We start from the raw sequence: 21160 nt of genomic DNA on the forward strand, positions 1-21160 counted from the left end.
GTGAAGACAAGTCACCATAACATCTGGCTTTGAAAATAAGTAGGACTTAACTCTGGGCACTTTAAAAATCAGCACACCAAAATTTAGGAGAGCCAGAGGACAACAGAAAATGTAATCCTTGTTGGCTCAGTCAGAAGTGTGTGGGATTCATGATAGATTCATGATAGATTCTTGATAGATTCCCCCCAGCAGGGACCTGCACCACTCCAAGGCGATAGTTTAAGCCCCATGTTGGGTACAGAGAGTAATAAAAAAAAAAAAAAGTAAAAAATTAAAACTATTTATTTATTTATTTGTTTATTTATTTATTTATTTGAGAGAGAGAGAGAGAGAAACAGTGGGAGAAGGAGAAGATGGAGAGGGAGAGAAAGAACCCCAAGGAGACTCCCTGCTGAGCAGGAAGTCCAAAGCAAGACTCAATCCCATGACCCATGAGATCATGACATGACTAGAAATCAAGAGTCAGACACTTACTGTCTGACACTTACTGGACTGAGCTACCCAGGTGCCCCTAGTTAAAAATATTAAAAAACAACAACAACAACATAAAAGATAATATAGCCCAAAACACAACACACAGCTGAAAAGTGCCTGGTCAGGGGGGGAAGAGCCTGGGTGGTTCAGTAGATTTTTGGTTCAGGTCATGGTCTCAGGGTTGTGAGATGGAGATCTGTGTCAGGATCCATGCTCAGTGGGGAGTCTGTTTGAGATTCTTTGCCTCTCCCTTTGCCCTTCGTCCCCTTTTAAATTAATTAATTAATTAATTAATTAATTTTTAAGTGCCTGGGGTATATGTGAAAGTGATTTCTTTTCTTTTTTTTTTTTTAAGATTTTATTTATTTATTTGACAGACCAATCACAAGTAGGCAGAGAGGCAGGCAGAGAGTGAGAGGGAAACAGGCTCCCCACTGAGCAGAAAGCCCAATGCGGGGCTCGATCCCAGGACCCTGAGATCATGACCTGAGCCGAAGGCAGAGGCTTTAACCCACTGAGCCACCCAGGCGCCCCAAAAGTGATTTACATTCTTATCTAAGATCACCTTCTGGAGGGGCAGTAGTCTTCAGAAGATTTTTCTGAGAGTAAAAGTGTTAGTTGGTACCATTTCTCTTTTTTCCTTCCTCACTTAGATAGCTGGAAACTAGCCAGAGCCAGCACTAACATTCTCCACCTACCTTACTAACATTGCATGCCTTTCTCTGTATTCCCCTGCAGATCCATCATATCCAAACCACCCACCTCAACAAGTATCCACCCAAAATGGCTGCCCCACCAAAACCAGCAAGCCAGTCCAGCAGGGACCTGCACCACTCCAAGGCGACTCTTGTCCTGCAGAGACAGGAAGATAACCCCACACACCAGTTTCAGCAGCTAAGCCTTTAAGCTGGCTGCACAGGAAGAATGCCCTGCCTTTCCATGTACCCACATCTGTAGCAGAGAGTCTAAGTCCAGAAAACTAGCCTGATTGTTGACCCCACCTACTTATAAACCTGTAGCAGCCTCAGAAGGCTCCTCAACAGAGCAAGAACTAAACCCCATCCACTGCACCTACAGTAAGCACAAGAAGGTGTATGAAGTCCACATAGAAGAGCACACCTGGAATGCTTGATTCTGTTAACCAGGAGCATTGCACCATTAGGAATCAAAGAATCTTTTCTATACAAGGTCACTACTTCCAAGACCAGGAGATGTAGACAACTTCCTTAATACAAAGAAGCAAATACAGAGAGTCACACAAAAAAGGAGGAAGATAAGTATGTCCCAAATGAAAAACCAAGACAAATTTACAGCAAAAGAACTAAATAAAACACAGAAAACCAATATGCCTGGTAAAGAATTCAAAGTAACAGTCATAAAGATAAAGGACTTGAGAAAAGAGTAGATGAACTCAGAGAGAACCTCAATAAAAAGATAGTAAATATAAAAAAGAACAAGCCAGATATAAAGAATTTAATAACTGAAATAAAATATACACCAGAGGGAATCAACAGCAGATTTAAGGATACAGAGTAATGGGTCGAAAATTTGGAAGACAAGGTAATGGAAACCAACCAAGTTGAACAATGAGAAGAAAAAAGAAAAGAAAAAAAAATTACAAGAGATTAAATTACCTCACCAACATCATCAAGCATAATATTTACATTCTAGGGATCCCAGAAAGAGAAGAGCAATAACATACTTGAAGAAATAATAGCTGAAAAATTCTTTAATCTTGGGACAGAAATAGACATCCAGGTCCAGCAAGCACAGAGTTCCTAACAAGATAAACCTAAAGAGGTTCACACAAGAATGCATAACAATTTAAATGACAAAAAAAGTAATGATAAAGAAATTATTTTTTAAATTTTCAGCAAAAGCATTTCAGGCCAGAAGATAGTGGTATGATATATTCAAAAAGTTGGAAGGAAAAAGTCTGTAATCAAGAATATCCTGCATGGCAAGATTATCATTCAGAATAGAAAGAGAGACACAGTATTTCCCAGATGAAAAAAACTTAAAGGAGTTCATTACCACTACAACAACCTTACAAGAAATGTTAAAGGGGTTACTTTCAATGTAAAGAAAAAGCCATAACTAGAAGTAAGAAAATTATGAAAGAAAAAAACATCGATAATAACAAACATTCAGTAAAGGTAGTAGACTAATCACTTATAAAGTTAGTATGAAGGTTAAAACATGAAGGTAGTAAAATCAATTATATTTACAAATATCAGTCAGGTGATACGCAAACTAAAAAAGGAGATAAAATATGACATCATATACATAAAACATGGAAGGAGAGTAAAAATTTAGTGTTTTTAGAATGTGTTCAAAATCAAGCAACCATTAACTTAATATAGACTGATAAATGCCTAAGATGCTATATATGAACCTCATGGTAACTACAAATCAAAAACCTATAATAAATACCCACCCCAAAATTTTTTAACTTAATCTACACATAACACTGGAGAATGTCATCAAATCATAAGGGAAGAGAACAAGAGGACAAGAAAGGAACTACAAAAACAACCAGAAAACAATTAACAAAATGGAAATAAACACATGCTTATCAATAACTACTTTAAATGTAAATGGACTAAGTACTCCAATCAAAAGACATAGGTTGACTGAATAAATTAAAAAAAAAAAAAGAAAAGAAATAGACCCATCTACATGTTCCCTGCAAGAAATTTACTACAGACTTAAAGACAAAAACAGACTGGGACACCTGAGGGGCTGTCATTAAGCATCTGCCTTCAGCTCAGGTAGTGATCCCAGGGTCCTGGAATTGAACCCCGCATCAGGGTCCCTGCTCAGCGGGGAGTGTGCTACTCCCTCTCCTACTCCCCCTGCTTCTGTTTCCTCTCTCACTGTTTCTCGCTCTGTCAAATAAATAAATAAAATCTTTTAAAAAAAGGTGGCACCTTGGTGGCTCAGTGGGTTAAAAGCCTCTGCCTTCAGCTCAGGTCATGATCCCAGGGTCCTGGGATCAAGCCCCACATTGGGCTCTCTGCTCTTCGGGGAGCCTGCTTTCTCCTCTCTCTCTCTCTCTGCCTGCCTCTGCCTACTTGTGATCTCTGTCTGTCAAATAAAAAAAATAAAATCTTTTAAAAAAACACAAAAACAGACTAAAAGTGAAAGGATTGAAAAATATACCATATAAATAGAAAAGAAAAAAAAAAGCCAAAGTGGTAATACTTGTCTCTAACAAAACAAACTTTAAAGCAAAGATTGTGGGGTGCCTTGGTGGCTCAGTGGGTTAAAGCCTCTGCCTTCGGCTCAGGTCATGATCCTAGGGTCCTGGGATCAAGCCCTGCAATAGGCTCTCTGCTCAGCAGGGAGTCTGCTTCCCTTCCTTTCTCTGCCTGCCTCTCTGCCTGCTTGTGATCTTTGTCAAATAAAATCTTAAAAAAAAATAAAAATAAAGCAAAGATTGTAATAAAAAAGGAAAAAATAAAGGCACTGTATAATGATAACGGGAAAATCCAATAAGAGGATATAACAATTGTCAACATCTCTGCACCCAACATAGGAATACCTATAAGTAAATCAGTTATTAACAGGCATAGAAGGAGAAAATGACAGTAATACAACTACAATAGGGGATTTTAACACTCCAGTTACACCAATGGGCAGATCATCCACACAGAAGGTCAATGAGAAAACAGTGGTTTTGAATAACACATTGGACCAGATGGACCTAACAGATATATACAGAACATTCCACCCAGAAACAGCAGAATACACATTCTTTTCAAGTGCATATAAAACATTCTCCACAAGACAAATCTCAATAAATTTAAGAAGTTTGAAGTTATATCAAGCATCTTTTCTGACCACAACAGTAAAAAAACAGAAATGAATTACAAGAAACAATCTGTGAGGAACACTAATATATGGAGGTTAAACAACATTCTCCAAAACAATGAATGGGTCAACCAAAAAATCAAAGAGGAAATTTTTAAAACCATGGAGACAAATCGAAAACAGAGCAATCCAAAATCTTTGGGATGCAGCAAACCCTGTTCTAAGAGAAAACTTAATAGCAATACAAGCCTACCTGAAGAAACAAGAAAAAATGTTCTAGACTAGAACATAAACAAATTAAATAGAGACTAAAGAAACAGTGCAAAAGATCAATGAAACCAGGAGCTGGTTCTTTGAAACTATAAATAAAATTAAAAACCCTTAGCCAGATTCATTAAGAAAGAAAGGAGACTCAGATACATGAAAATAGAAATGAAGGAGAAATAACAACTGACACCACACAAGAACAAATTAATATAAGAGAATTTTATGAAAATGTATATGCCAACAAACTGGACAACCTATAAGAAGTGGATAAATTCTTAGAAACATAATTTTCCAAAATTGAATCAGGAAGAAATAGAAAATTTGAACAGACCAATTAATGAAATTTTATCAGTAATCAAATATAATTACCAACAAATAAAAGTCAGGGCCAGATGGTTTTATAGGTGAATTCTACCAAATATTTAAAAAAGAGTACTACCTATTCCTCTCAAACTATTCCAAACAATAGAAGAGGAAGGAAACTTCCAAATTCATTCCCTGACTCCAGCATTACTCCAATACCAAAACCAGACAAAGACACTAAAAAAAAAAAAAAAAAAAGAAAGAAAGAAAGAGAGAGAGAGAGAGAGAGAGATAGAACTACAGGCCAATATCCCTGATGAAGATAAATGAAAAAATTCCAAACAAAATATTCAACAATACACTAAAAACGCACCCATCATGGTCAAGTAGGATATATCAGGGATGCAAGAGTGCTTCAGTATTTACAAAACAATCAATGTGATACATCACATTAATAAGAGAAAGGATATATGATCATCTCAATACATGTAGAAAAATCATTTGACAAAATATAACATCCATTCATGATAAAACCTCCCAACAAAGTGGGTTCAGAAGAAATATATTTCAACATAATGAAGGTCATAAATGAAAAACTCACAGCTATCATCATATTCAATTGTGAAAAACTGAGAACTTTTCCTCTAAGACCAGGAATAAGAAAAGATTGTCACTCCCACCATTGTTATTCAACATATTACTGGAAGTCCTAGCTGCAGGAATCAGACAAGAAAAAAAAAAAAAAAAGGAATCCAAAGTGGTAAGGAAAAAGAAAGATTTTCATTATTTGCCAATCACATGATACTATAAACCCTAAAGAATACAACAAAAAAGCTATTAGAACTGATAAATGATTTCAGTAAAGTTGCAGGATACAAAATTAATATACAGAAATTGGTTGTATTTCTATACACTACTAATGGAACAGAAAGAAAAATTGAGAAAACGATCCTATTTAATATATCACATGATATATATGTGGAATTTAAAAAACAAAACAAAACAAGAAATCAACAAAAAACAGAGACAGAATCATAAATACAGAGAACAAACTGGTGGCTCCGTGAACAAAATGGAGACAAATGGAGATGTAGACAAATGAGAAAGCAATATAGGTGAAGGGGATAACTTGTGGTTAAAAAATAAATTAGTGATGAGGACAAAAAGTACAGCATAGAGAATATAGTCAATAAAATTGTAATAACTTTGCATGCTGACAGATGGTGACTGTATTTATCATGGTGAGCATAGCATGATGTATAGAATTGCCAAATCACTTTGTGGTACACCTAAAATTAATATAACATTGTATGTTAACTCTCCTTCAATTAAAAAACAAAAAACAGTGGTTGGTTGGGATTAGCAAAAGGGATGGATGAATAGTCCAAGCAGAAAGGATTTGGGGACAATGAAACTATTTTCTGTGATACCACAGTAGTAGATACATGTCATTATACACTTGCCCAAACTCATATGATGTACATAACCGAGAGTGAATCCGATATAAACTGTGCACTTTGTGTGATTATGATATGCCTTTAAGTCCTTAACTGTAATAAATGTACCACTGTGGTCAGCGATGTTGATAACAGGGAGACTATGCATGTAAGGGGCAGAAGGCATATAGGAAATCTCAGTACCTTCCCCTCAATCCTCCCATGAATATAAAACTGCTCTAAGGCATGAAAATCTATTAAAAAAGAAAAGTTAATGAACAATACCTGGGTTTAAGACCATTTTTTGGAGCCATCTCTGTACACATTGTTTTTGAAGCTAAGTGGCATATAAAAGTTCCCAGAGAGTGTACAAACATCAGTAAAAAAGAAAACCAGTGGTGAAATTCCCCAGACCACAGGATGAGAAGTCAATGTAGGACCCAGAGAAGGAGAAGTTTTAGAATTCACAGGAAAGAATGAGCAATTCCCCAAAAACAAGAGAGAAGAGTTTCAGGAAGATGAGGAGAATTAAAGGCAACAGATATCAACGAAAATAGAGACTGAGAAGGATGTATACGTCAGAACCAGGATCACTGAGGACCAACTGAGAGTCTATGTTCTGGGCCTCTTCCCTTCTATTTTTTCCCTGGGTTTTGGTTTTTGTTTTTTTGTTTGTTTGTTTGTTTGTTTGTTTTTTCCTGACTCCTTCACCACTCATACTTTCACTTCACTAGGTACTTGATCCCATGTCACTCAAGAGGCATTTGATGAACACTTGGACAAGAAAGCAGACCTCACTGTCAATTCCAGTTTTATTATGTCACTTGCATGTACTGTATATTGTTTGTCTATTGTCTAGTGTCTGTTGTCTGCTCTACCAATGTTTGTGAAAAATGACTCTTGGTCTGTCTTACTCACTGCCACTGTCAGCAGCTACACGTGAGCCTCCAGCATGCCCAGAAATAAAGGGGCCAAAATATGTCTGTTGAACAAACAGGGAGTAGCAGAAGCCAAATTGCTGAGGTAGAGTAAGGAGAGGATATGGAGACGTTGAAGATAGGGCTTTCCAAGGAAAGAGATGCAGTGATATCAGAGGATGGGTTGATGGGACAAGTAGAAGGATATCAGAGTGTTGTGAACATATGTAGGTTGTAATGATGAATTAATGTATTATTCCTCATTAAAGACCCTTTCTGTTATATTTTGTCTTGGTGCTGATATGGTTGGTATTCATATCAGTAATGTCAATGAAGACATTTACAGTTTGTTTGTTGTAGGTAGAGATAAGATTGACAGAATCACAATTCAAAAATGTCTAAGCAATCTGTCCAAAAAAAGATAAGATTGTGAGGCCCAGACAGGGATGTAGATGCCCCCTAGAAAGCCTGACAGCAAGACATCATGACTCAGTATTGCACTAGTGTTAAGGGAACAGGTAGGGGCTAACACTCGGCTGTGTCTTCATGGGTTCCACTGCCTTCTATCCAAGTGTCCTTGGGAAAAGGTCTTAAACTCTCTTGGCCTCATTTTTTCCTATTTGAGTTAGAGACACTAATATCTACTTGGCATAATTTTTATGAGGTCAGCTGAGATAATCCATGTAAAATGATCATGGAAGAGCCATGATACATGTTTAAGTACATGATTATCAGTAGATATTTTGTGTGTCATAATGAGAAATACATTTAGTCTTTGTCCCCAGTTCCTGCACAGAGCTTCTAAAACCCTTGGAATGTCCTAAGTGAAGCAGCCTCTTTTCCTATTCAAAGGAGCCCTTTCTGATCACAGGTAAGTTTATAGTAATGAGGTGACTGAAGGTGGGTCCCACAGATAGCCTTGGGATGGGGCTGGTCACCAGAATGATCAGGTGGTTGGTGAGGTGGAACTTTCAGCCCGTCCACCAACCTTGAAGAGGCAGAAAGGAGGAAGACTGATCAAACTCTATAAAATCTCTTAAACAATGAGATTTGGTGACCTTATGGGTTGGTGAATGCATCCATTGCTGGGAGGGTGAAATGCCCCAAATACATGGGAACAAGTGTCCCTGTGCTCCGGACCCTTCTTGACTTCACCCTGTATCACTGTTTATATGTATTTTTTATAATATCTTTTATAATAAATGTAACTGTAAGTTGTGTTTCCCTGATTTCTGCGAGGGGTCCTAGCAAACTTTAAAACCTGAGGATGCGGGTGTAAAAACCCCCAGGTCATAACTGAGTCAGAAAGAAGTGCAAGTAACCTGTGCCACTACTTGCATTGATATCTGATATTGCCAGTGTGGGAACATGTAGGACTAGGTCCTTAACCTGTGGGGTCCACACTACATCTGAGTAGATAGTGTCAAAACTGAATTCACTTGTATGGCACCCAGTTGGAAGTCTGCAGAGATTTGGTTGTTAATGTTAGAAAACACACCAGAATTTCACGTTATTATTTACTACAGAATTCCAATATGAAGTTGTGATCTGATGTGACTGCCAGAAACATAAGGAAATCAGAGTTTCCCTCTGTGACAGTTACAGGGCCCTGCCACAGGAGGTGAAAATTGCACCATACATCTCTAGGAGTATCAGGTTCAGGTCTGGGCAATGTACTTCAAATAGGGACACAAACAGAACAACCCTTCCCTAGGACAACATGACTATGTAGGTGAAGGCGTGAAGCTATATCCTTCTTGAGAATTTAGAGATGTCCAGGCAAGGGAGGAGAAGGCCTAGAATGTGAGTGTTGTCTCTGGGGAACTGAGATCAATACCTCTCAGCAGAGCCCTGGGTAGCAGAACAAGGACGAACACACAGAAACCAAACGTGTTATGTAGAAATAATAACTCTCTCTTACTGCAATGGCCGCATATGCAGCAATGGCTGGTGTGCTTGGAAGAGTCCACACATGAAACCAATGACTATCCATGTGAATGTCTGAGAAACAATGGTTTCCCTCAGTGGGGGATTGAGCTGAGCAATCCGTAAGGTTTCTTTCAGTTCTATAGTCATAAATACCTTACCAGTAGAAAGTAGTATCTAGTATTCCAACCTCTTCACATACTGTCTCCTCCATTCTCTACCCTCAACTCTGTCTGATCTCATCCTACTACAGAACAATCCTCGTCCATGTTTCCCAAGCAATACAACCCTGAAGAGAAGCTGATTTCTGCTGAGATACCAATGAAGACTTACCCCAGTTTCTGCAGCTTACATTGTGGATGCTTTGCTTTTTCACATAGAATTCCAACTCCTGCATCTCCCAGGGCATTTTCCCCCAAGTAGAGTCTGGTCAGAGACTGGTTGGTGCTCAGGACGGATGCAAGGTCCTCACAACATGCTGATGTGAGACAGCAACTGACCAACCTTCCATAAAGATGGCAGAATGTCATACATTTCTCTCACCTCACTGTCTGTGAGTCACGGAAGCACTTGCTCCAATGCTGCTTCTAGTCCTTTCCAAACATGGGAAGAGTGTCCAAACTGTATATTAACTGTTTATTTCCTTTTGTTTGGTGTAATAGCAAGTAAACACCTTCCAAGCCATGTCAATACTCCATCTCATCAGCTTTTTTTTATCACTTTTTTTATTGTGGTAAAATATACATAACATAAAATTTACCATTATAATCCTTAAGTGTACAAGGTAAGTGTAACCTTAGGTGTTAAGGTAGCATTTAATACCTTCTCATTGTTGTGTAACTGTGACTACCATCCATCTCCAGAAGTTTTTCATCTTTCCAAACTGGAACTTAGTACATACTGAACACTAACTCCTCACTCCTCTCTCCCCCAGCCCCCAGGACCCACTATTCTATTTTTTGCCTCTATGAGTTTGATTATTTTAGGTCATTCCTGTAAGTGGAATCCCACATATCTGCCCTTTTGTGTATGGCTTATTTTAATTAGTATAATGTTTTCAAGATGCATCCATGTTGCAGCATGTGTCCGAATTCTCCTGAAGGCTGTATGCATATATCTACCACATTCTTCTACCCCCAACCTCCCCCCTTACCGCATGTTTAATCCATTCATTCATCCATGGGTATTTGAGTTGTTTCTACTTTCTGGCTATTGTGAATAATGCTGCTATGGACACAAGTGTACAAATACAGGTTTAGATGCCTGATTACACTGCTTTTTATATACCTGTAAGTGAAATTGCTGGATCATATGGTAATTCTATGTCCACTTTGAGGAACTGACATACCAGCTATACTATTTTACATTCCCACCAGCAATTATGATGGTTCCAATTTCTCCTCACCTACACTTTTGTTTTGTTTTAATAATAGCCATCCTAATGCGTGTGAATTGGCCCTACCATTTTCAAGTGCTTTCTCTTATTCAAAATTTAAGTCTCCCAGAAACATTTAGTGAAGGGCTTCATAAAATATCAAGTGTGTTAACACCTCTTTTCCTGTTTTGTGTGGAGACCAAGAGCTTGTCATAAAGTCCCAAAACTCTCCTGGAGCAATGCATTACACTGGTTGTATTTTCTCAGCTCAACTGTAAATACCTTAAAAGTGAGCATGATTCGTTTGATTACTTAAGTTCCTTCTAAGACTTAGTATATGGCTCTTCCCCCAACAAACACTAACTGAATGAATTACTGATAAACACCTGGAAATCTTCTGAGCAGTGAAGGCTATTCTCATGCTAAAACTGTAGCACATCATAGATCCCTGAAGCCACAGCTCTTGTTTCCTGAAGGAAAATAGCTCAGACTCACCAAAGCTTCTTCAGATTGCAGAATAGATGCTTCAACCCCACACAAAGAAGTCTAATTCCAAAGTCTCCCAGGGCATTGTGGCTCAGATCCAATTCCATCAGCTTCTGGTTGCTGCTCAGGACCGAGGAGATGTTGAAGCAGCAGTGATGGGAAAGGCAACACCGCCCCAACCTTCATGCCAAGTACAGAAGCATAAAGCATCAGAACACAGGCTGCTTCTCTGACACTGCCTTCTGGTCTATGCTAGTTTTCAGCACCAAATGGGGCGATTTGTGGTCTCATGTTACAAAGGGAAAATTTTAAGGAAAGAAGTTAGGTGAGAGTATGATCTTACCAGAACTCCCACATGCAGGCTGAGACTTATTGTGAAGTTAGTTCCCAGGCTTATGAACTCATAGCCTGAGACCACAACCACTGTGTGTATCAGTGAACTCCCTCCATAAATAATGGCCAGCTCTACAATGTATACAGGCATGTCCCTGTTTTATAAATGAAAAAGGAGGTAAATCTGTGTGTTCCACCTCTGTATCATATGTTCTTCACCGCGAAAATCCCTCAGGTGGACACTGATCTCTCTGGGGTTTTTTACTTATCTACTTCTCTGTCAATCTTGTCTCCATTGTTCTGTTTAATGATTAAATCCCAGCCCTCCACCTACACCAAAATAGCAAGAAGCTCTGTATCTTGATTTGATTTACAACTCCACCCCCCACACACACACACAGACACACACAAAGACACCATTATCACCATCATCAACAACAACAACTAGGAGTCCCTGTGTCAGAGGAGCAAGAACATTCTTCTTTCCAGATGAATACTTCATCATCCTAGAGCCTGTTAAACATCTTCCTTTATACCCCTATCTTCACACCAACTAGAGCTAAATGCATGACTAAACCTCTATTTACTTGCAGAATATCTCATCATCACCCATGTCTCTCTATTTGTGTCTCACTCTATGGAATCACACAGTGGTACCTGCCAGGATAGTGGGAAGACTGGCATGGGATAGAGAAGGCAAGGAGCCAAAACCAGCCAGAGCCTTGAAGGCAAGAGGAGGATTTGTAATTTATCAAAAGAACAAAGAGCATTCAAGCAAGGGAATGACATAATTAAAGTGGAATTTTCTAAATAACCCTCTGACTTCTGTATGGAGAATAGGTTGGTGCTATACGGAGAATAGTTAGGTGGTAAAAGTGGATGTGGGAAAACCAAACAGTTAGTAGTCACTCAGTATGTATTTTTGAGCACTGATGTGTGCTAAGACACTTGTCCAGACATTGTAAGGACAGTGGAAAGATGAACACAAATCCTGTCCCATGATCTTGAATTGTATTGCAATATTATGGCAAACGGTCATGGTTACTGGGCCTGAGCTACTGGTTTGTATAGGAGATAAAATTGATAAAGTTGATGTTAGGGTGGGTATAATGATCAAGAAAGGGATGTATGAAAACACCCTGGAGGGATGGACTTTAGTGCTGGCTATGTAGCTCATCAAAAATGCAGATGTGTGATGGAAGAGTGTTTGTAGGATGGCCCAGACACTCGTGTATTGTCTTGGGGAATGTGAGTCTGATTCACAGTGTGAGTCCAGAGCAAGCACTCTTTATTAAGAAAGTTAGAGTTAGAGAGGAGAAGGGAGTTGAGGGAAATTGGAAGGGGAGGTGAACCATGAGAGACTATGGATTCTGAAAAACAGTCTGAGGGTTTTGAAGGGGCGGGGGGTGGGAGGTTGGGGGAGCCATGTGGTGGGTATTGGAGAGGGCATGGATTGCATGGAGCACTGGGTGTGGTGCAAAAACAATGAATACTGTTACACTGAAAATAAAGTAAAAAAAATTTTTTAAAGTTCATTAAAAAAAAAGAAAAAAAAAGCTGAAAGAGATTCTCTGTGACATTTCAACCTATATAAAATGTTTTGATGGGGTCCAGCCCAGGTAGACATTGTATATGATGAAACTCTCCAATTCTCAGCCGTGATGATGGCCAGTGAAGAAAAAGAAGATATTGAAGGCCATGCACTTTTTGTCCTATCACCAAGAAATGGCTTACTTTCAGTTCTCCATCATTCTTCCCCATTTGAAGCTTTCTAAACAACTGACCTCCAATCCATTTTACCTTCCTACTTGTTATGGGCTGAACTGTGTCCATCCCTCCAAAAAAAAAATCATATGTTGAAGACTTAATCCCTAGGATTTCAGAATTGTGACTATATTTGGAGATCAGGTTTTAAACCCTTAAATGAGGTCATGAGGACAGGCCCCAATCCAACATAACTGGTATCCTTTAGGAAATCAGACACGAACACAGAAACCACATGAAGACTTAGGGAGAAGACCACCATCTACAAGCCAAAAAGAGAGACTTCAGGAGAAACCAATCCTGCTGACACCTTCAGCTTGGACTTCCAGACTCCGGGACTGTGAGAATATGAATTTCTATTGTTCAAGCTTCTTGTTCTCTGGTACTTTGTTACAGCAGCCCTAGAAAACTAACAAACCTCTGATCTGGACCCTGAGGTCTTCCTCCACTATGCTCTCTGTGTCATTCACAGATATGCGGGCACACATGAACGCACACACACACAGTTTCTTACCACAGTCTCCGAATATTACAGCCAGGTCGCTGGAGCATTTCACATAACACCTGTACCCCTGGGTCCCCCAGAGCATTGTCACTGAGGTTCAGTTCAGTGAGGTTCAGTGAGTTAGTGCTTAGGACTGAGAAAAGCCCCTGCCAAAGGCTGAGAGTGACATGACAATTCACCAACCTAGAAATTGTAGGGAAGGAAGAAAGAAAAGAAAATCAGGAGTGTCTGGCCCCAGTTCAAAGACTTCCCAAGGATTAAGAACTGACTCACAGGACCAAAGATTGCCTACTAAGGAATGACAAAGACCAGGGGGCCCTGGTAAGACTGTCCTGCATACCTTATTATAGAAACAGCATGAGTCTGTGACTGGCTGCCTTGGCACACCCTCCAGTACCTCCCTCAGATGTCTTTCTCCTCCCTCTGTCATCAGACAGCTGTCCTGCCCATGGCCTTGTTTTCTGTTAAGTGATCCAGAGACTACACTGTGAGATCCAGATCTCAGATCTCACATTGGCTGCATAATAGCATCACCAATGCTCTCAAAAGTCCCGAGGCCAGGCCACACCATAGGACTAAAGTCAGAATCTCTGAGGCAGGACCAAGTATATCAATAGTTTTAAGACTTCCATATGGTTCCAACATGCAGTCCTTGTTAGAATACAGATTCTGGCTCTGTGTGTCTAAGATTGGGCCTGCAATTCTGCACTTTTGACAGCATGGGGTGGATATCCAGGCTGCTGGTCTTCAGAAGGTTCTGGAACACACAAAGTAAGCTCCTGCCCTCAGAAGAAGGTAGCTGTCACCCAATCAAATGGGCATCAGGCTTTTCATCAGGAGTTTTAATTCAAGTCTCTGCCAGCCTTCTTTATAGCTCTGTAATCTTGGTCAGGTTTCTTTCCAACATAGTTTTTAGGGCCCTAAGAAACAGATGTGCTTCCTTCCCTCGTTTCCTTTCTCTCACCCTCTCTAAGTTTTCTGAATCATTTGCCATCATAGGGACATACTTGTTTCCCCAGCCTCTGCCCTCTGAACCCACTGTTCCCTCTGTTTGAGCTGCCCCTTGCCCACACTCAGGTTTCTCATACTCCATGTGTCAGAGTCCAGCTGTTCAAGGGCTTCCCATTATGTGTTTCTGGTGCATTCTATATGTGTTCTTGCCATAGCCCATCCCTTCTACTGTCTGTCCTTATTTCCCAGCTATCCCCACAATTGAACCTTAAGTTGCTATGAGCAGGGCCTGGGTCTTCATTACCACTGAAGCCCCAGCAGGTGGTCCTGGATGACCAAATGATAAATTAAAAGGTCATCCTGCTAGTGATGCCAAGGATGAAAGAAGGAGCTAAAAATTCATTATTCTTGGTGGAAGGGCCAGTCCCCTTTCTCCTTAATTTTATCCCATATCAAGTGCTTTCTGTGCAGGTTAAACCCAAGCTTTCACAGAGTATCCATCCTCCCACCGTAGCTGTGGCAGTTCCCAAGCAGGGACTTCAAGTAACTGAACTGCTTTGCTGTCCCAACACACCAAAGAGGGAGCAGTTGATGACTTCCTGGTTGTAAACACAGTGCAGGAGCTTAAAAGTACCCTCTTCTTCCCAGCCCTATGTCCCTCAATTTTCCCTCATTATATCTGTTCCAATGAAGCCATGTCCCTTGGCATAGTCTCCTATGTACACTGTTCCTCAGACACCAGACTCTACTGCTAGAATCCCTTTAACTTCTCCTGCACTCACCCACATCTTACTGGTCCTTCAAGGCAGGCTCAAAACTTACTCCTCTGATAAACGTCCCCCCAGCACCCAGTACTAAAGGCCTTCTGTCCTCTGTGTTCCTGGGACAGTCACTGGGGTTGTTTGGCTCCTTGTGTGTTAACTGAATACTGTGTATTAGAGCCCCAAGTTGACTGCAAGCAATTTGAGTTTACAACATTTTTATTCAACTCTCTAACCCACTAATACCTTGTGCTGAGTTGGCATCTACCAAACACTTGCTTATTTTCTTCATTGGCTTTTCTCCTCATCCACTTATCCACCTCCCTTTCCTCTACTTGTCCATCTCTGCCACTGAAGGAGTCTAGTAGAAATCGGGGGGGGGGGTATTATTATGTAGCTGTGGCAACCATATTGTAAAGACAGTTGAGAAGCAGGCAGAAAGAACCAATGCCCAGAGAAAGGTGGCTAGATGGCAGAGGGCAGCCCTACCATTCTAATACCTGCCTGAAGGCAAATCACCTTACCGGTGAGTACAGGCAGCATGAGGATCTAGGCGGACACAGTGATCCACCTCAGAGTGCTGCATTTCCCCTTCTTCCTCCTCTTCCTCCTCCTCCTCCTTCGAGGAGTTATGAAGCAGCCTCAGGGAAAGTGATTCCACGCTGTGGCAGTTCTCAATACAAAAGGAAGAAACCACATGGTCCATTCTGGTGGAGAGACTGATCTCAATTTTGGGGAAATGGCCCATGGCTTTTTGCACAAAATCCTCCTCTTGCATCTCATACAAACAGTAGAATAATTCCAGTTGGCTGGGCTGGATCTGAAGATTCTTGGCCTTGGTTTTCTCTTTAATCCATTTTAGCAGTTCCAGCCTGATGTGCTGCGAGATCTTGCAACTCAGTTTTTTCTCCAAGTAAGAGGTTCTCTCCTGGTTTACAAGGCCAAAGAGGAAACGGACAACAAAGATCAGATATCCCTTTTCAAATTTGCCGTAGTTTTCAAGAAGGACAGTCACGTCTCGGTTGGGAAGCTTGGAACTTCTCCATGGCAGGTTCCTCAACCCTCCCTGTTCCTCCTCTTCCAGCAGGTAGTACATGGCAGCAAAGAACTCCTGGAAAGTCATGTGAATGAAGCTGTAGAATTTCTCACAGTCCACTTCTTTTTGGAATAGGTTCATCCTCAAGAAAGCAGACACATCGGCCCTCTGAAGGCCATGGTTCCTAAGGTCACACTCTTCAAACAGGATTTTCTGATTCCAGATTCCATCTGCAGCCAGTGAACAGAGACCCCGGATGTTGGCAGAGACTTGGTGCTTCTGGTTCTCTCCACGAGACTGCAACAAACTGGAGAGGAAGAAGACATACACAGCAGTGGTGGTCTTGGATGTCTGGGCAAGACTCTTGCCACTGTCCATCTGCTGCTTTAACCCAGTGCATACAATCCAGCAGACCAAGGGGATAAAGCACATGGTGAAGAGGATCTCATTCTCCTGAATCAGCCTGAAGGCCTCTGTGGCTTGTTGCTCATCTGAAAAATACTTAAAGAAATATTCCTTTCTTTTGGCCTCTGAGAAACCCAGGATCTCCACATGACGGGGACGGTCCAGCAAATGCTGCAGTTTTTCCAGAGCCACAGGTCTTGTGGTGATGAGTAAAGAGGCCTCAGGAAGGAGCCTCTTTCTGATGAGGCTGCTCAGGAGAATGTCTCCCCGCTCCACCTTCTGCCAGTTTGTGCATAGAGTCTCTGTGTGCTCATCAAAGGCACCCTGAAGCTCATCGAAGCCATCCATGAGGAAGAGAATCCTGGAAGGCTTGCTCACAATCTTATATATGGGTGGGTTTGGGTCAGGGCAGCAGCTGACGATCAGGTCCCCCAGGCTCCTCCGTGTCCCGAGGCTTACCTCCCGACAGTGGATATAAAACAAATAGTCAAACCTGTCCTGGTAAATTTTTTCTGATGCCCAATCCAACATGATCTTCCTGGCCAGTATTGTTTTCCCAATGCCTGCTGCTCCCTGGAATACCACCGTGTGAACAGGCTCTGAGTGTTGGTCATCAGGCTCAAACAGCAATTCCATATTCAGGGAACTCACAGGGCTGTCCAGCGTCCTGGCTGAAGTCCTGCCAATGGCCAGGAGCTCATGCTCCCTCTCCTGCTGGCTCTGGTGTTCTTTGACAAGACGCAGCCTGGTGTAGCGTTTGTTAAGGTTCACACTCTCACCTAGACGGGCATTCCTGTCTTTAATACACTGGAATCTGCTCCTCACGTGTTTTTTGTACTTCTTACAGTAATCTGGGGTAAAGACAGAATGGTAAAATTTGGGAGAAATCCAAGCATACATGAGCTATCAACAAAGATCTGTGTCCAGAAGGAGTGATGACCAGAACTAAGGAAAGGGAGATGCAGATTCTCTTCACTGTGTGGGTATGGACAGACCCAGAAAATCTAGGATGTCAAAATCTTCGTATACATAGTTGAGCAGGAGAACAGCAAAGTGCCATAGGCACTGTCACTTGCCAGAAAATCATTTTTATTCAGTTTTATTCCTTTAGGTAGTCTGCAACCCATACCTTTTAGAACCTGAGACACTCAATCACCTCCACTTGGTTCTGGGACTACAAGGAGCCGTGTGAACACTGATCTGTTTTTCAGCTCTAGTGGACTTTCTAAAATGGGCCTTTGCTCACCAAGGAGAAGGAACATTTAGAATGATCAAGCTTCTCAGCTTCCAAAACTGGGTTTCCAGATGCAATAGGAAGCACTATCCCCATTGCTTACCTTTCCTTTTTTTACAAATAGAGATTCTGGTTAGGTACCCCAATAAACCCATCCACTCTTCTTCAAGGCTTTCTTCCCGGCATACCACATGTACATTATCTGGAAGAAAAAAAGAAAGAAAGAAAGAAAGAAAGAAAGAAAGAAAGAAAGAAAGAAAGAAAGAAAGAAAGAAGAAAGGAAGGAAGGAAGGAAGGAAGGAAGGAAGGAAGGAAGGAAGGAAGAAAGAAAGAAAGAAAGTTAAAAATCAGGACTCCTGAATAAGGTGATGTAATTGAGACCCAGTACTCAACACCTGGCACAGCTCAAAGTCACCTATCCCAGACATCTTGCAAATAAAAACATAGCTTTGAGCTGCAGATGACAGGTGTACAGTTGGACATCCAGTTTGTGACATTTGTGCACTCCTAATTTCAAAAAACGGATGTCACTATCACTTACCCAGTTAGCATTGTGTCCCCACAGTATCCAGTCTCAGGATCTCTCCCAGGCTGAGAAATCAATCAGCAAACACATGAGACAGGCAAGGTTTCTCCTATCCTTTGTTTTTGGCAAACTTCCCTTGGTACCTTGGTTTTGAGACCATCCCCACACTAAATATCTAAATATCCCCAAAATGGCTATCGGCCAGCAGGATTCTCCTCCTCCCCTGCCCCCATATGCCTGGATTAATCATACACACATTCTGGGTCTTCAGGACAGAATTGTCAAGCTGGTTTGTTTAACTCAGTGGTTCATAATCCCTACTGACTTGAAATTCACCTAGGAAGCTTTAAAAAAGCTCCACCCCCAGTAAATATTTTTCAGTCTATCCACGGTGGTGACCAACACCATTATATTTTTTTTAATTTTTTTTATAAACATATAATGTATTTTTATCCCCAGGGGTACAGGTCTGTGAATCACCAGGTTTACACACTTCACAGCACTCACCATAGCACATACCCTCCCCAATGTCCATAACCCAACCACCCTCTCCCAACCTCCCTCCCCCCAGCAACCCTCAGTTTGTTTTGTGAGATTAAGAGTCACTTATGGTTTGTCTCCCTCCCAATCCCATCTTGTTTCATTTATTCTTTTCCTGTCCCCCAAGCCCCCCATGTTGCATCTCCACTTCCTCATATCAGGGAGATCATATGGTTGTCTTTCTCCGATTGATTTATTTCGCTAAGCATAATAACCTCTAGTTCCATCCATGTCATCGTAAATGGTAAGATTTCATTTCTTTTGATGGCTGCATAGTATTCCATTATATATATATACACCACCACTTCTTTATCCATTCATCTGTTGATGGACATCTAGGTTCTTTCCATAGTTTGGCTATTGTGGACATTGCTGCTATAAACATTTGGGTGCACATGCACCATTATATTTTGAAAGCTTCAAAATGCATCTACAGTTAAGAATCATAGATCTAAACAGTCACTAAATTACACATCCTAAAGAGGAGGCACTTCACTGGAGAAACTGAGGTACAAAAGAATGAGTGCTAAGCACCAGGGGAAATATTTGGGAGATGAAACCAATATCAACATAAAGGATTCCTGGTAGGCGTTTACTCAGTCTGAATGCAAAAGCTATTGGTGACCCCAATTACAAAACAAAATCTAAACATTAACTCAAGCCAAAATCATGACTTAATTCTTATCTAAAGCCTTACCCTATAATCTGGTCCTCCCCAGCAAAAGACAAACAAACTTCTTACTAGGTATAATTCTTCCATCTCATAGCCCAGTTATAGAAGCCAAAATAGCCTAGTGGTTAAGAACCAGACTCCAGCCAAAGACACACCCAGCATTGAACCCAGGCCTTGACTCTGACTGAAAGAGAGCCACAAACAACCAAAACCTCTTTAGGCTCAATTTACGTGGCTGGTTGAGCTCCAGGATTATCTTTTATTTGCAAACCTAAAATTCTATAGCCATTAGAAATTCCCCAGTCCCTACTCGGCAGCCCCTGGCAACAACTTCTTGTCTATAAATTTATCTACTCTAGTACCTATTACAAACAGAATCATACTGCATTTGTCTTTTCGTGACTGGTGTACTTCGTTTAGTAATGAAATTGAAAGTTCTTTCAAAAGTGCAGCCTGAAGGTGCCTGGCTGGTGTTGTTGGTAGGCCAGCCATGAAACTCTTGATCTAGAAGTTGTGAGTTCAAGCTTTACATGGGCATGTACAGACTACCAAAAACAAAAGGCAAAATGCCAGTTTTGTGGTGTTTTTATGAGGAATGATGAAAATCCATAAAAACTGCTTGGTAAACTCACTTCTGTAACTTAAATTTGGTTAGCGAGCATATAAGCACTGACACAATCATAATCGTGTTATTATATGCAATTTGTTTATAACATCCTCCTACTGTGCACCCCTGCCTCATGCCTCCATGTCATGTGTCTCTCCCTCATTTCACCCATATTGCTGCTCCACTCACCATGCTTCTCCTAATCTGCTGATTCATCTTTATTCCTCTTTTCCACTAGTTCAATGTCACCATCTTATGATTTTCTAGATTCCTCTGAGCCCTTGCTTGTGCTCTTCCCGTGATCTGAACACCAAGCTGAAAGAATAAAAACTTCACCCGCAGTATCTCCACAGTCCTAGGGGTAGATGAGCCCTGGCTTTCATTTTTAAAGAAAATTTCATTTCATTTCATTCTAGTTTCATTTTTAAAGAAACTAGAAAAAAAAAACCTGTTTTCCTCCAACTTCTCATAGCACTATCATGAGAAGAAAACAGAGGATAAAGCCAAGATGATAAAAGGAATTATCTAAAAACAAACATACTAACTTCATTGCATCAAAAGATACCATCAACAGATGAAACGGCAATCCATGGAATGGGAGAAAATATTTGCAAATGATATATCTGATAGTGTTAGTATCCAGGATATATAAAAAACCCTTATAAGTCAACAACAAAAAAACAAATAACCCAAATAAAATATGGAGAAAAGTTGAATAGACATTTCTCCAAAGATAAACAAATGGTGAACAAGCACATGAAAAGTCATTCAGTATTAGTAGTCAATAGGGAAATGCAAACCAAAACCACAATGAGATATCACTTCACA

General features: G+C 40.7%; 1 protein-coding gene across 9 annotated transcripts in view; it reads right to left on the bottom strand.

The window, feature by feature from the left end:
- NLRP3 (NLR family pyrin domain containing 3) overlaps window positions 1-21160 on the bottom strand; it is a 53179-nt gene that overhangs the window by 29555 nt on the left and 2464 nt on the right. For 5 of the 9 annotated variants that reach the window (XM_032847573.1, XM_032847572.1, XM_032847565.1 and 2 more), the window contains 5 exons: window positions 18090-18188; window positions 15836-17603; window positions 13609-13782; window positions 11007-11177; window positions 9470-9640 (listed from right to left, as the gene is read on the bottom strand). In XM_032847573.1, coding sequence (XP_032703464.1) covers window positions 9470-9640; window positions 11007-11177; window positions 13609-13782; window positions 15836-17603; window positions 18090-18188 — 2383 coding nt within the window. The remainder of the gene's footprint in view (window positions 1-9469; window positions 9641-11006; window positions 11178-13608; window positions 13783-15835; window positions 17604-18089; window positions 18189-21160) is intronic. The other 4 variants (XM_032847567.1, XM_032847568.1, XM_032847569.1 and 1 more) reach the window with 3 other exon arrangements.

The sequence above is a fragment of the Lontra canadensis genome, unplaced genomic scaffold, assembly GCF_010015895.1.
Source record: "Lontra canadensis isolate GAN:19392208 unplaced genomic scaffold, GSC_riverotter_1.0 scaffold190, whole genome shotgun sequence".
In the NCBI taxonomy this organism is placed as follows: Eukaryota; Metazoa; Chordata; class Mammalia; order Carnivora; family Mustelidae; genus Lontra; species Lontra canadensis.